Source organism: Orcinus orca, chromosome 16, assembly GCF_937001465.1.
Source record: "Orcinus orca chromosome 16, mOrcOrc1.1, whole genome shotgun sequence".
NCBI lineage: Eukaryota > Metazoa > Chordata > Mammalia > Artiodactyla > Delphinidae > Orcinus > Orcinus orca.
In genome coordinates this window covers 52,932,972-52,946,308 of record NC_064574.1, presented here as the reverse complement: position 1 = coordinate 52,946,308, position 13,337 = coordinate 52,932,972, and the positions used below count along the sequence as shown (strand labels likewise).

At 51.2% G+C, this 13,337-nt stretch overlaps 1 protein-coding gene across 1 annotated transcript in view; it reads left to right on the top strand.

Moving 5' to 3' along the window:
* Positions 1–11,209, top strand: part of SRL (sarcalumenin) — a 35,693-nt gene extending 24,484 nt beyond the window's left edge. The window contains exons 3-7 of the mRNA XM_049699538.1: positions 1,004–1,105; positions 2,226–2,321; positions 4,739–4,855; positions 5,845–6,078; positions 7,962–11,209. Of these exons, the coding sequence (XP_049555495.1) occupies positions 1,004–1,105; positions 2,226–2,321; positions 4,739–4,855; positions 5,845–6,078; positions 7,962–8,773 (1,361 nt within the window). The 3' untranslated portion in view covers positions 8,774–11,209. The remainder of the gene's footprint in view (positions 1–1,003; positions 1,106–2,225; positions 2,322–4,738; positions 4,856–5,844; positions 6,079–7,961) is intronic.
* The last annotated feature ends 2,128 nt before the right edge of the window (positions 11,210–13,337 follow it).

Sequence of the window (13,337 nt, the reverse complement as noted above, 5' to 3'; positions counted from 1 at the left end):
CGGGACCAAGAACTGGCTTGTAGGATGGAGGCACTGGGGTCAATCTTCACTTTCCAACACAGGTTTTCTTGCAGAGTTTAGTTTCCACACCTGTCAGGTACTCGCGCTGGGGGAGCAAGCCCCTCCCCTTTCCCTGGCCTCCCAGTTCTGGATCTGATCTCAGAAAGAATCACTCTTTTGAGGTGCTGCATGAGGCACATTGATTCTTCTCTTTTCCCCTCCCTCCTGGAACTGGTCTCCCTCTGCCCCACAGGCCAAGTCTATCCTCCTTCTATCACCTAAAATCCTTTGTGCAATCAGCCCCCATAGAAACAGCTGTGATGTTAGAGGCCCAGGAATGTGAGCACCCCTCCCTGGAGCCTCAGGTGGTCAGGGACATCTCTTGCTGGGTCAGAAGTAGCAGTGGTCCCGCCTCTCCCTCCCCCCTCCCCACCCCGCTCCCCAAGACTCCCTGTAGCAGCTCTTCCTGATAAAATGCACACCTGACCAGGCCAGTGGTTCTCTTAGAACCCCAAATGCAGACTCCTATAAACCACTCCTCTCAGGAAGTTTTCTAACTCCCCCTGCTAAGACTTCGTAGGCACACTTCTTAGGCCCTCCTAGCTTCTGGAATCTTTCCTTCCGTATGTACCCACATCGCTGTCTGTAATTATATTACTTTCCAGGTTATTTCACCCCCTCTCCCCGCCAGACTGTAGAAAACTCCACAAGGGCAGAGCTGGGTTGGTTTTGGGCACCACGGCATTCACAACGCCGTGCTCCGTGCTTGGTGTATGTAGTAGGTGCTCAATCAACAGTTCTTGAATACCTAAAATAGATCGAGGAGCTTAACAAGTTGAGTTTGAATTTTAAAACTCCCTCCTAGAAACAGGGCTCCTTGCAGTTGAAGCTGGCAAGCCTTGGTCAGCACTTGCTCACAGCCCCGCCCTTGCCTGACTGGAGGGAACCTAGAGCCACTGGCTCCTAGTTCTGCCCTAACCCTGCTCTCTGCTTCTCTCCCCAGAAGAGGCGGAAGATGTGAGTGAGGAAACCCCGCTGAGGGACCGCTCCCACATTGAGAAAACTCTGATGCTGAATGAGGACAAGCCAACTGATGATTACTCTGGTAACCAGGGGCAGGAGCTGGGAGGTGGGGGGGCTGGGGTGGTAGGGGTGGGGCGGGGGGTGGGCTGTGTGGTGTGTTGGTGAGGACCTGGGCTGGGCTGGGAGAGCCCTGTGGCCAGCGGCCACGGAGCGCCTGGCGGGGCATGGCTGCAGCTCTGAGGCCAGCAGGTGCCCCAGGGAGGAGGAGTGCCCTGGAGATGGGGGGCTTCATGGAGAAGGCTCCGTGCGCAGCATCCAAGGCTGGGGGGCTCTGGGTTGGTGGGGAGGAGGAAAGGCGATCCAAGCAGAGAGACCAGCGAAAGGGTGGAAGGCAAATCCCAGTGCTGCTGCCTGGGGACGGTGCAGCCTCCAAGTCATGGCCAGGGAGGGTTGTTCATCACTTTGGCTTTGATTTTTTCAGCTGATAAAGCCCTTTGGTGTCCAGTATTTCATTTCATTCTTGTAATAACCCAAGGCTTTCAGCAGGGCTTACTGTCTCCTCTTAATCGATGAGCTGGTGAAAGCTCAGAGCAGGGCAGGGCTTTGCTCTGGCACACAGCTGGAGACGGGCAGCTCACGGGCAGGGGCTGGAAAGACTGACCCTCGGTGGCCCCATGTTCTTCCCTCCCTGTGCCTCACCCCACGAGCCCCTTCTCCCTGGAGCCACACTCTTCTCAAGAAGATACTTGGGATGTTTGAATCCTCCCAGGGGCACCGAGGATGCGGTGAAGGGTGCAGGGCTGGGGCGGCCATGCCTCCTTGCCCTCTAAACCTAAGGCAAGCATGAGTACAGTTTGTGGGGGCAGAGAGAAGGAGATGGGGTTCCCATCTGCCATAGAAAGGGCCTTCAGGTAGCTGCAGGCTGAAGTGGTGCTTCTGGACACACTGTTGAGGGGAAGGAGAAGAGGGTTATGTTAAAAAAAAAGCTCTGGAGACTTTCAGGGGTTGGGGGGATGCCTTTCGGTTTAAAGATTTCTGAGGGTTGGAATGTGCACCAGCTCCCCCCAGGAACACTGATGTACTGCACGGCCCCTGCTCCCCACCAGGCGGGGCCAGAGCCGCCCTGGGGAGTGAGACGGATCCACAGCGGTGAAGCCGCCCGGTGAGGCCCCTGCCTGACCCTTGCCCTTCTCTGCCCCCAGTGGTGCTGCAGCGGCTTCGAAAGATCTACCACTCATCCATCAAGCCCCTGGAGCAGTCTTACAAATACAATGAGCTTCGGCAGCACGAGATCACAGGTACCTCTAGTGTCCGGAGGTTGGAGGTCGGGCCTATACCTCTGACTGTCCACACTTCCCTGAGCCCTCAAGGGGAGTTCTCCTGAGTTATCAGGGAGGGGCAGAGACCTCAGTGGCATGGACCATCCTTTCCCAGCAGGTGTGCCCCTTAATTTGCACAGGGCTTTATGGGAGAGCAAGTGTTTCATCTGTGAGCATTCATGCAGGCAGTTTTGGTTTCCAAGGATGGAGATGCCAACTTCCATCCCTCCTGTCCTCAAGAGCCACGAAGGGCTCCCCATTCACATACAGGTGGTGTCTTCAGTCCCCTGATTGGCCTAGAATCCTTCCCTCCTCCTAATGGCTTCTCAACTCAACTTCCCTTGGGTCTGGATTCTTTCAGAAATTGATTTTCAAAATCATAAAAATAAGATATACTTGTTGCCAAAAAAGTTCTGTGCAAAATAGTATAGATTGAAAAATAAAAATCTCTTTCTTGATTTCCAGCCTCTCTAATTCCACTCCCAGAGACAGCTGCTGCTATGGTTTCTCATGAATACTTCCAGATAGCGCTCTGCTTACATGAGCATATCCAAGGGTGTCTTTTCGTTTGTTTTACAAAGATGGGATCACACCACAGAGCTGCTCTTTCTGGTCCTTGTGAACCCACCACCCTAAATAACATACCCTGCTGATGGAACACGGGGTGTTTGCCATGTTCTGTTTTTAAAGCGTTACAAACACTGCTATAAGTGTTATGTATTTCATAGAAGTATATTTGAGGGATACATTTTTTAAAGAAATGCTGGAATTCAGTATTTTGATAGTTGTTGCTCAGTTGCCTTAGGTTGTCCTCTGTGTACCCACAACAACAGGATAGTGTTCTTGTTGCCCCACAGCAAGGCCATTTTTAAGTGTCGCTTGTCTTGGAAACCTGTTAACAATGGCATCTAATTGCCATTTAATGGCTAGTGGTTTGCACGTCTCTTCCTGTGTTAGTTGGCTGTTTCTGTATCATCTCCATGATGTTCCCAGTGGCTCTACAGCGGATGCGGTGTTGTAGGGCCTACATTATTCCTGCTTTACAGAAGGTGGACCGGAGGCCCTGAGAGATGCTGGGCTACTCAGACCACACAGCTGGAATTAGGAGTGGTAACTTTCTCCTTCTTCCTTTTTCACAATTCCCTTGCAATCTTCTTCGACAGGCGGCCCAGGGGGATGGTTTCTCTGTAGGGAGAGCATCCCAGTGTCCTGATCTCACTTTCCAGGCTCCCTCCTCTCCCTTCGTCTCTCGCCAGTGCCAGGGCTCCTCTGTGCCCCTGGGCAGCCTCCTGTGTGACCTCCCTGCTGGGTCCCTCACTTGCAGCCTCCTGCGTGTGCCAGTGCCGCCCCCTGCTGCAGAGAGCGGGAACAGCAGCCAGCAAAGCCTGCTGGAGTGGTCTCGGGGGAGAGCTGGAAGGCCCAGTTCCCCTTGGCGTGGCCTGGGCCTGGGGAAAAAGGCTTCTTGTAGGAACTCTGTGGCTGTAACTGGGGACTCCTGCCACCCCCAACCCCCAGCCCGCCAGTCCCTTCCTGTCCCCGAGCCAGGGGTTGACACCCAGCAGTGCGAAGGACTCACTGAGTGTCTTTACCAGCAGGGAGGAAGGGGCATGGCCTGGTACCAATTTCAGGTAATAAATATGTGCTCTCCCCTCATAAGACACCATCTTGGTCTCAGGGCTCAAGGAGGGGCTGTAAGTCAGCAGGAAGAAGCCTCTCACTGCCCCTTCCCTGAGCCCTGGAGAATTCTGCTTTTCCTGCTCAGGGACCCCAACTGGGGAAGCCCAGGCAGGGTGTTCTCCCCAACATGGGACAAGAACCCGAGAATTGCCGAGTCAGCGCTTGGTCTCGGAGACGGGCAAATGTGCTGTGGACTTTGGAGACTAATATTTGAGACCGGCCCTGGAGCCTGGCTTGGGCTGAGCCTGAGGAGGGGTGTCGAGAGGTGCAGTTAAGGGGAGGCAGGCAGGGGACAGGCAGCGCCCGAGTCCAGACCATCCAAGGGTGTATAAGCCTCTTCTGTGTCCTTTGTTTGGTTACCAATCCAGATAGCGGCATTTCAGCCTCTCCCTGCATGGCTGCTCTCTCCTGCCCCTTTTATGAACCGTTCGCCCCCAGATCTGAACCAGGAGGAGTTGACTTCAATTGATCCCTTCCACTCTGGGGCCGGTGTGCTGCGGATCTGTGCATGGCCCAAATGCTGTCTTCCCATGTCCTCTAACTGGGTCATTGCACTAACATAGCATGAGATGTGCCCCTGATGGTGACACGCTCTCTGGTCCAGGGTAGAATCCCACAACTCAAGATGGACTGTCTGGGACGCAGAGTGAAGAACCCTGTCCCTCCTCAGTAAGGAGCTTTGTGAGTTCACCTCCATGTCTCATCCCTGCTGCCCACAGATGGGGAAATCACATCCAAGCCAATGGTGCTGTTCCTGGGACCGTGGAGTGTTGGCAAATCCACCATGATAAACTATCTCCTTGGGCTGGAAAACACTCGCTACCAGCTCTATACAGGTAACAGTGAGACTTTCTTGTGTGATTTTTGGTATTTTAGTGTCATATGTAAAAAGCATTTTGAAGAATGAAAACATTCAGGGGACGTAATGTACAGCACAGGGAATATAGGCAACAACAGTGTAATAACTTTGTGTGGTGACTGATGGTAACTAGACTTATTGTGGAGATAATTTCGTAATGTATGAAACTATTGAATCACTCTGTCATATACCTGAATCTAACATAATATTGTAAGTCAATTATACTTCAATTAAAAAAATAAAATATGACAGATTAAAAAAAGAAAAAAGAAAAATTAAAATATTCATACGTGTCTTCAATATAATAATGAAGATTACATGCAAGACACCAGCAGTTACGCCCATGTTCACAGAGCATTATTCACAAGGCCAAGAGCTATAAACAACCCAAACGTCCATCAATGGATGGTGGATAAAAAAACGTGTTCCATCCATGCAGTGGAATATTATTCAGCCTTGAAAAGGAATGAATTTCTAATACATGCCACAGCATGGATAAACCTTGAAGACATTATGCTAAGTGAAATAAGCTAGACACAAAAGGACAAATATTGTATGAGTTCACTTATATGAGGTCCCAGAGTCGTCAAATTCATAGAGACAGAAAGTGCAGGAGAGATTCTAGGGGTGGGGGGTGGGGGAATGGGAGTTAGTGTTTGATGGGGACAGAGTTTCAGTTTGTCAAGATGAAAATATTCTGGAGATGGATGGTGGGGATGGTTGCACAACAATGTGAATGTTCTTAATCCCACTGAACTGTATACTTAAAAATGGTTAAAATGGTACATTTTATGTTATGTATATTTTATCACAATTAAAATAAAAGAAGCCACTAGGTTAGCAAACGTAGTATCCAACGCCTGTGGCAAGCCCTCCGTGAAACATCTTGCTTGTCCATGTCCTTGGTGGTGGATTGCTTCCCCAGAGATGACTGTGTTCCCTTTAACCCCATGCCTGTGTGTGCAGGCGCCGAGCCCACCACCTCCGAGTTCACGGTCCTCATGCACGGGCCCAAGTTGAAGACCATCGAGGGTATCGTCATGGCTGCTGACAGTGCCCGGTCATTCTCGCCCCTTGAGAAGTTTGGCCAGAATTTCCTGGAGAAGCTGATCGGCATTGAGGTTCCCCACAAACTTCTGGAGCGGGTCACATTTGTGGATACGCCAGGCATCATCGAGAACCGCAAGCAACAAGAAAGAGGTAATTTAACAATCATTTCTGAACAGCATGAGCGCTGTCTTAGAAAACTGTTAATATTTTAGACAGTGGATGGTAGGCAGACGTGGGAGAGGCTAGTGTTGTCCAAGACCAGGGGATGCATTCTTTGCTTCCAGCCCCTTGTTGTCACTGTGGTGCCTCTTAGGTGTGGGGTACCTCATCCTTTTCCCTTCCCAAGGACTGATCAGGTTTGGAGGCCATCAGCATTTTCCCAAGGGGAAGCCTGGTCTTCTCTGTCAGGAGCTCCTTGAGGTCTGTGCTGGGGCTGAGCTGTCTTTGGGAGGCCCATGGTGTCCGGGTGATCGAGAGCCTGGACTCGTTGGATCCCAGTCCACATGTACTTGACCTCTGGCTAACTTGGATCTGAGTTAAACCTGACTTTCAACTCTTCCTAGTCCCAGTACCTGCTTTACCAGGCCTGCTTCAATAGAAGCCTGTCTCAGACTTTCCAAAGCTCTGCTTGCCTTCAGGTGGCAGGGGAGTGCCACTTAGTGTCACTATGATGCAGGGCCGTCTGCAGAGATGAGTCATAACGGGGCATTTGTAGGAATATATGACCAGATGGTGGATCTCAGTTTATGGTTATAACTCTCATTTTGGTTATAACCAGAACCCTGTTTTATGGCTAGTAATAATATTATCACTAATAATTATAATAATAAATTAATCTTTATTGCACTCCTATAATGCATAGGATAATTTTATGCATTACTGATTGATCATTGTAGAAACATTTCAAGACAGGTATTCCTAGTCCTCTCATTGTGGAAGTAAATTAAAGGATGTATTGAGCTGGCTGTGTGACAGGCTGGCAGTTTTAGTTTGGTGCTTTGCTAAATTTATAGCAACATCGTAATCTTTATATCATCTTAGGTGTTATTGCTCTTCTTGTCATTTTGCAGCTAAAATGCTAAGGCTTAGAAGCATTTAATATTCAGCTGGCCAGTGGCAGGGCCCAAGTTCTAGTCCAGGTCTTGATGGCAGGTCCATGTTTCTTTCCCCTAAGTAAGGCACCTTCTCTTTTATTCCTTCTAATTCCCTGACATTTTTCCTTCAGCATCTTTGCCACTGCCCAGATCTTTGCAGACAGTGGGAAAATCTCCATTTGGAAAAAGTGTTTTGCTTTCCTGGAGTCTTGGATTCCATTGTGGATTAAAACAAGGATCAGGCCGTTCTTTTTTTTTTCCCCTGCCTTGCCATGCGGCTTGTGGGATCTTATTTCCCCATCCAGGGATTGAACCCTCAGCCTCAGCAGTGAAAGCACGGAGTACTAACCACTGGACTGCCAGGGAATTCCCCAGGCCATCCTTTTTTTTAATAAAAGTAAATTTATTTATTTATTTTTGGCTGCGTTGGGTCTTCGTTGCTGCCAGCAGGCTTTCTCCAATTGCAGTGAGCGGGGGCTACTCTTCCTTGTGGTGCACTGGCTTCTCATTGAGGTGGCTCCTTTTTGTTGTGGAGCACAGGCTCTAGGCGCATGGGCTTCAGTAGTTGTGGCACGTGGGCTCAGTAGTTGTGGCTCACGGGCTCTAGAGCGCAGGCTCAGTAGTTGTGGTGCACAGGCATTGTTGCTCTGTGGCATGTGGGATCTTCCTAGACCAGGGCTCAAACCTGTGTCCTCTGCATTGGCAGGCAGATTCTTAACCACTGCGTCACCAGGAAAGTCCCCCCACCAGGCCATTCTTGATTGAGGGTTGACAAGGGACAGGAGATATGTAATTAATTCTTTAAAAGTCTTTAGAAACCCAGAAACTCCCTGATGCCGTTACTCCCTTTGAGCCACGGAGTGGTCTGGTTCTGGAAAGAGGGGCGAGGGGCTTGAGGTGGCGCCTGCCCAGCCTGACTTCTCGCTTCCTCTCCCCAAGGTTACCCGTTCAACGACGTGTGCCAGTGGTTCATCGACAGAGCGGACCTCATCTTTGTCGTCTTTGACCCAACCAAGCTGGACGTGGGTCTGGAGCTGGAGATGCTCTTCCGCCAGCTGAAGGGGCGCGAGTCCCAAATAAGGATCATCCTGAACAAAGCCGACAACCTGGCCATGCAGATGCTCATGAGGGTCTATGGGGCCCTCTTCTGGAGCCTGGCCCCACTCATCAACGTCACTGAGCCCCCAAGGGTGTACGTCAGCTCCTTCTGGCCATATGACTACAAGCCTGACACCCACTGGGACCTGTTTCTCAGGGAAGAGATCTCCCTCCTGGAAGACCTGAATCAGGTGATTGAGAACAGGCTGGAGAACAAGATTGCCTTCATCCGCCAGCATGCCATCCGGGTCCGCATTCACGCCCTCCTGGTCGACCGCTACCTGCAGACATACAAGGACAAAATGACCTTCTTCAGTGATGGGGAACTGGTCTTTAAGGACATCGTGGAAGACCCTGATAAATTCTACATCTTCAAGACCATCCTGGCAAAGACCAACGTCAGCAAATTTGACCTTCCCAACCGCGAGGCCTATAAGGACTTCTTTGGCATCAACCCTATCTCCAGTTTCAAGCTCCTGTCCCAGCAGTGTTCCTACATGGGAGGTTGCTTTCTGGATAAGATTGAGCGGGCCATCACCCAGGAGCTCCCCAGCCTCCTGGGAAGCCTTGGGCTGGGGAAGAATCCAGGTGCTCTCAACTGTGACAAAACAGGGTGTGGTGAAACCCCAAAGAATCGCTATAGGAAACCCTAGGTTGCTGTGTCACCATTCTCGGGCTCCTGTTGGTGAATGAGCTTGTGTCCTAACTGTCTGAGAAGTCCTGGTTTATTAACCCTTTGAGCCACACTGGCAGGAACCGTTACGCGTTGGAGATTTGGGAGTTAATTGAGGCCAGTTGGTGGGGTAAGGGGTGGGTCGAGGTGGGAGAGTGGAAACTGTGAATTGTGGCATGCTTGTCTTGTTGCTTCAATTAGGGGCCTGACTGAGGCACATCAGGCCACACCTGCTTTTCCTGGATCCCCTCTTGGAGGGACAGAGAGCAGCTAAATTCTAGTGTAAACTGGATTAACAAGCATCACATGAGCTAAAAGCAGCTGAAATTCCTTTTTCCCCCTGGTAAGCTGGGAAACTAGAGGAGATTTGAGTTCCGTAGGGCTGTCTGCTCTGTCCACGTGGCTGCCTTCCACACAGTCTTCTGTTTGTCCCCAGCCCTCGGCTGCCTCTTGAGCTTGGGTTGGATTCAACAGGAGACAGTCTCTCAGGGTCTGAATCAACCTGGGTGTTGAGCCTACCCCCAGGCCTCTCCCCTCTCCCCAAGGGGTGTGGAACGATTCAGGATACCAGAATGCTAAGAGAGAACAAGAGTTCCCGGCTAGAAGGATCTGCCTCCCCCAGGCCATTTCTCTGGCATTGTTTTCTAAGCCAGCCAGGAAGCTCAGTCCCTTCCTTGGCCCCAAGAGGAGGGTGACTGTTCCATGCATTCAGGTAATTTACTTGTTGGAAGTGACTTCAGTGAAAGTCCCGGCAGGGCTCAGAGGGTTAATTGGTTTGCAGTGTGTCTGTGTCTATTGCATGTCTTGGAAAACTCAGACCCCAGAGGCTTTGGGTTTCAGAGGGGACAGTGGAGAGCTTCTTGATGTTGCCACAGCTTCTCCGTGGAGACACTTGGCAGAAGATTCGTTCCTTCCTGGTTTTCATCACATGGCTTTTCCTTTCCCTTCTTCTCCATTCCCTGATGCGCTGACACTCAAAACTCGGAGCAATTTCCCAGGAGTCAGAACCAGCACCAGCCGCTTGGTGCTGGTGGCAACCTAGGCCTGACCTTCAGTTTCCCACCTGAACTTGATGCCGATACCCACCGAGCGCACATGGTAGGGGAGCCTGGCCTTCAAATACCAATGAGTGTGAATGTGTGTGTATTATGTTGTCCAAGAGAGATTAGGGAGATAACAGATGCCTGAGGGCACAGAGGAGGAGCTAGCTATGAGAGTCATGCCTGCCTGGCGGAGGGCAATGGGGATGGGGGACTGGAAGGAAGAGCCTGGAGGGGACAACCTCTTGATGGGAAGTGGGTGTGTGAAGAGTCTAAGTCCAGGAGACCCGGCCCGGCCCGGCTGCCCCGAGGGCCTCCTCCTGCCGAGTGACAACTGAGCCGGCCCCTCCTGGGAGTGACCTGTCTTCACCAGGAGGACCCACCAGCACCAGGGGGTCACCAGGACCAGAAGGACAGTGAAGACGAAGCAGAGGGAGAGGCGCCCTGAGGATTAGGCAAGTGGAGGCAAATTGGCAAATTGGTGATCAGATTAGGCCCACATGGAGAACTGCAATCCCGGAATTCCTGTTTCTCAGAATGATTAGCACTCCAGCGAGTGCTGCATCAGAGGCTGCCTCTTTTGGCTTTTTGGAGGACCCGGGACCTCCCACAAGAAGACCAGAGGCCCCACCGCCATCAGGACGTTGTCTCTAAGGACAGAGGCAACCAGAGAAGCAAAGTCTGCCAGGGGCATCCAAGGAGCCTGGTGACCAGCACCTGGGGAGCTGCTTCCTTCTCATTAAAAAACAGCCCTGGCTTCATCTCCCATCCTTTGCACTCTCAAGGGGCTGCCCTCCCACTTTGCTCCTTAATGCCCCTTCCTGCCCTCGGCTACTCTTGGCATATCTGTTTTTCTCAGTGAAGAAGGGGAAGAAAAAGTGGAGAACTGGGCATTGTCATAGCTGCTGCGGTCACCACTGCTTTGGGGGAAGCAGCTGAAATGAGACGAACACATTCATACAATATTTATATTTTCTGGGGGGGGGAGGGCGACATCATCAGCGATCTTTCTCCCCTTTTCTTTTCTCCATCCAGCTAACTTTTCTTACTCCTTCTGTTCCTCTGTTCACCCCTTGACTTCCCTTCTTTCTAACTTCCCGCAGGCTTGTCAACCAGCTGGGGCTTTAAGTGCTGTTTTGTGCCCTGCTCTGTGGAGGTGGATTTCGAGCAGACTTCTGACTCTTTGGGTGAGGGTGGGGGGTAGTGGGGAACTGGGGGGGATTCGGAATCCAGAGATTCCCCCAGGAGGAGTATCTATGAACGTTTGTGCCTGAACAGTTGCTGTTTCTCTCCGAAGCAGAACCTTTCCAGTGCTCTTTCCGTTCTGAGTTCATCAGGGAGAAAGTCTCAATAATAAAGTTCCAATCTCTCTTTAATGCCTCGTGCTTTCTCGTTGCCTCCAACCAGTGTAATCTCTTTTTATTCCTTTTATCTAGTGGAGTGTACTGATTTTTATTGACTTTAAGTTTTTTAAAGAGCAGTTTTAGATTCACGGCAAAATTGAGAGGAAGGCAGAGATTTCCTACATACCCCCTCCCCACACAGCCTCCCCCAATATCAACGCCCCACCAGACGGTACATTTGTTACAACTGACGAACCTACATTGACACGTCATAGTGACCCCGAGTCCAGAGTTGACATTAGGGTCCCTCTTGGTGTTGTACCTTCTATGGGTTTGGACAAATGTACAATATGTGTCCATCTCTGTAGCATCATACGGAGTAGTTTCACTGCCCTAGAAATCCTCTGTGCTCCACCTATTCGTTCCTCCCGTCGCCTCTCACCCCTTGTACTAATTTCGTTTTTTTTAAAAATTTAATTTTTGGCTGCATTGGGTCTTCATTACTGCACGTGCGCTTTCTCTAGTTGTGGCGAGTGGGGGCTACTCTTCGTTGCGGTGCGTGGGCTTCTTATTGCGGTGGCTTCTCTTGTAGCGGAGCGTGGGCTCTAGCACACAGGCTTCAGTAGTTGCGGCACGTGGGCCCTAGAGCATGCCAGGTTCAGTAGTTGCGTTGCTCAGGCTTAGTTGCTCCGCGGCATGTGGGATCTTCCCAGACCAGGGCTCGAACCCATGTCACCTGCGTTGGCAGGCGGATTCTTAACCACTGAGCCACCAGGGAAGTCCCCTGTGTACTAATTTCTAAGTTTCTTGGGGATAGACTGAAAATGTATAAGTTGCCCACCCTTGATTGGGACGCCCTCCCAGCATTTTCTGGAACCTCCCTCCTGCTTCTAGCCTCCTGGTGTCAAAGGTGACTCGTTCCTTCAGCCGGCTCTGAAACTAAGGCTGTTGTACAATTGGAAACTTGAAGTAATACTCTCTCCTCATCACCTTGAATTTGTCATTTTCCCTGGCCTCTGTAGCAGTAGCCCATTAATAGGAGTTATTGAAGCTTCTGTCCCACAGAGCTGGCCCAGGCGGTCACAGCATTTGGTCCATGCCCTCAACCACGTGGCTGCCCACCTGGCACCTGAGGCTCAGGTGGAGATGCTAGAGGTCAGGCCTGAACGTAAGGATGGCGCCTCCCCTTGGCTTCTGCAGAGAGTGGTGCCCCCACAGCGTGTCACACTCCTGCTGGTACCCGCCTTTACAGAAACCCAAGCCGGTCCTTGCCTCCCCGGGCCTGTGCCCTTCCCGCCACACCTTACTGTCCTGGCGTGAGCATGTTCCCAAAAGGAAAAGAACCGGGCCCTGGGGTGTTGGTGGGAGGTTGGGGATAAGCAAAAGGGGAGTGTGAGAGCTAACCCACGCCAGCACTGATGGGCTCACACCAGAGAGGATGCTGGACTCAGCGAATTCAGCGCGAGGCCGTCTGCTCTGGCTTCTCCTGAGGTGGGGGCTGACCTTAAGGCAATGCCCTCCTCCCCTTGGCCTCCTTCCGATTAGGGGGCCCACATTCCACAGACTGATCAGCTGAGCAAGCTGCTCTAACTAAGGCTGCTGCTGCCACCCACCCCACAAAGTCACTGGCCCTGCCCGTAACTGCAACCATCGTTTTCCCACGAATGGAAGAACATGGAGCTTTTCCCAGGAAAAGGCAAGGTAGGTGAGGTCTGTTCTGAAGATAAATAAAACACAACAGACCCTGCTGACATGTTCAAAATTGTGCTGTTTCACAAGCCTTATCCTACTACATTTATGTTAAGTCTGTCGTTAGGATGATAGAGAAACAGAAGGGCAAAATGCAGAAAGCAAAATCAAAGACCATTCTAAACACAGCCTGATGATATGAGGGATGTCGTGGATGGAGAGTCTACAGCTATGTGTATGTGTCCCCTGAAGATCTGGGGGTTACAGGGGGATCTATAAGGAGCATGCAAACGCATGCGTGTAAAGTCTGTGTGTGGGTGTGTGTCGGGCAGCAGATGCAGATGTCGAGAGGGTGTGCATTGTGTGTTGTGTAGAGAAGGTCCATGGGCAATGGGGACGTCTGAGGTGGGGAGGTGGGCGTGGCTGTGAAGTAACTGTATGAACAGTGTGTGGATTTCAGATCATGGGAGCA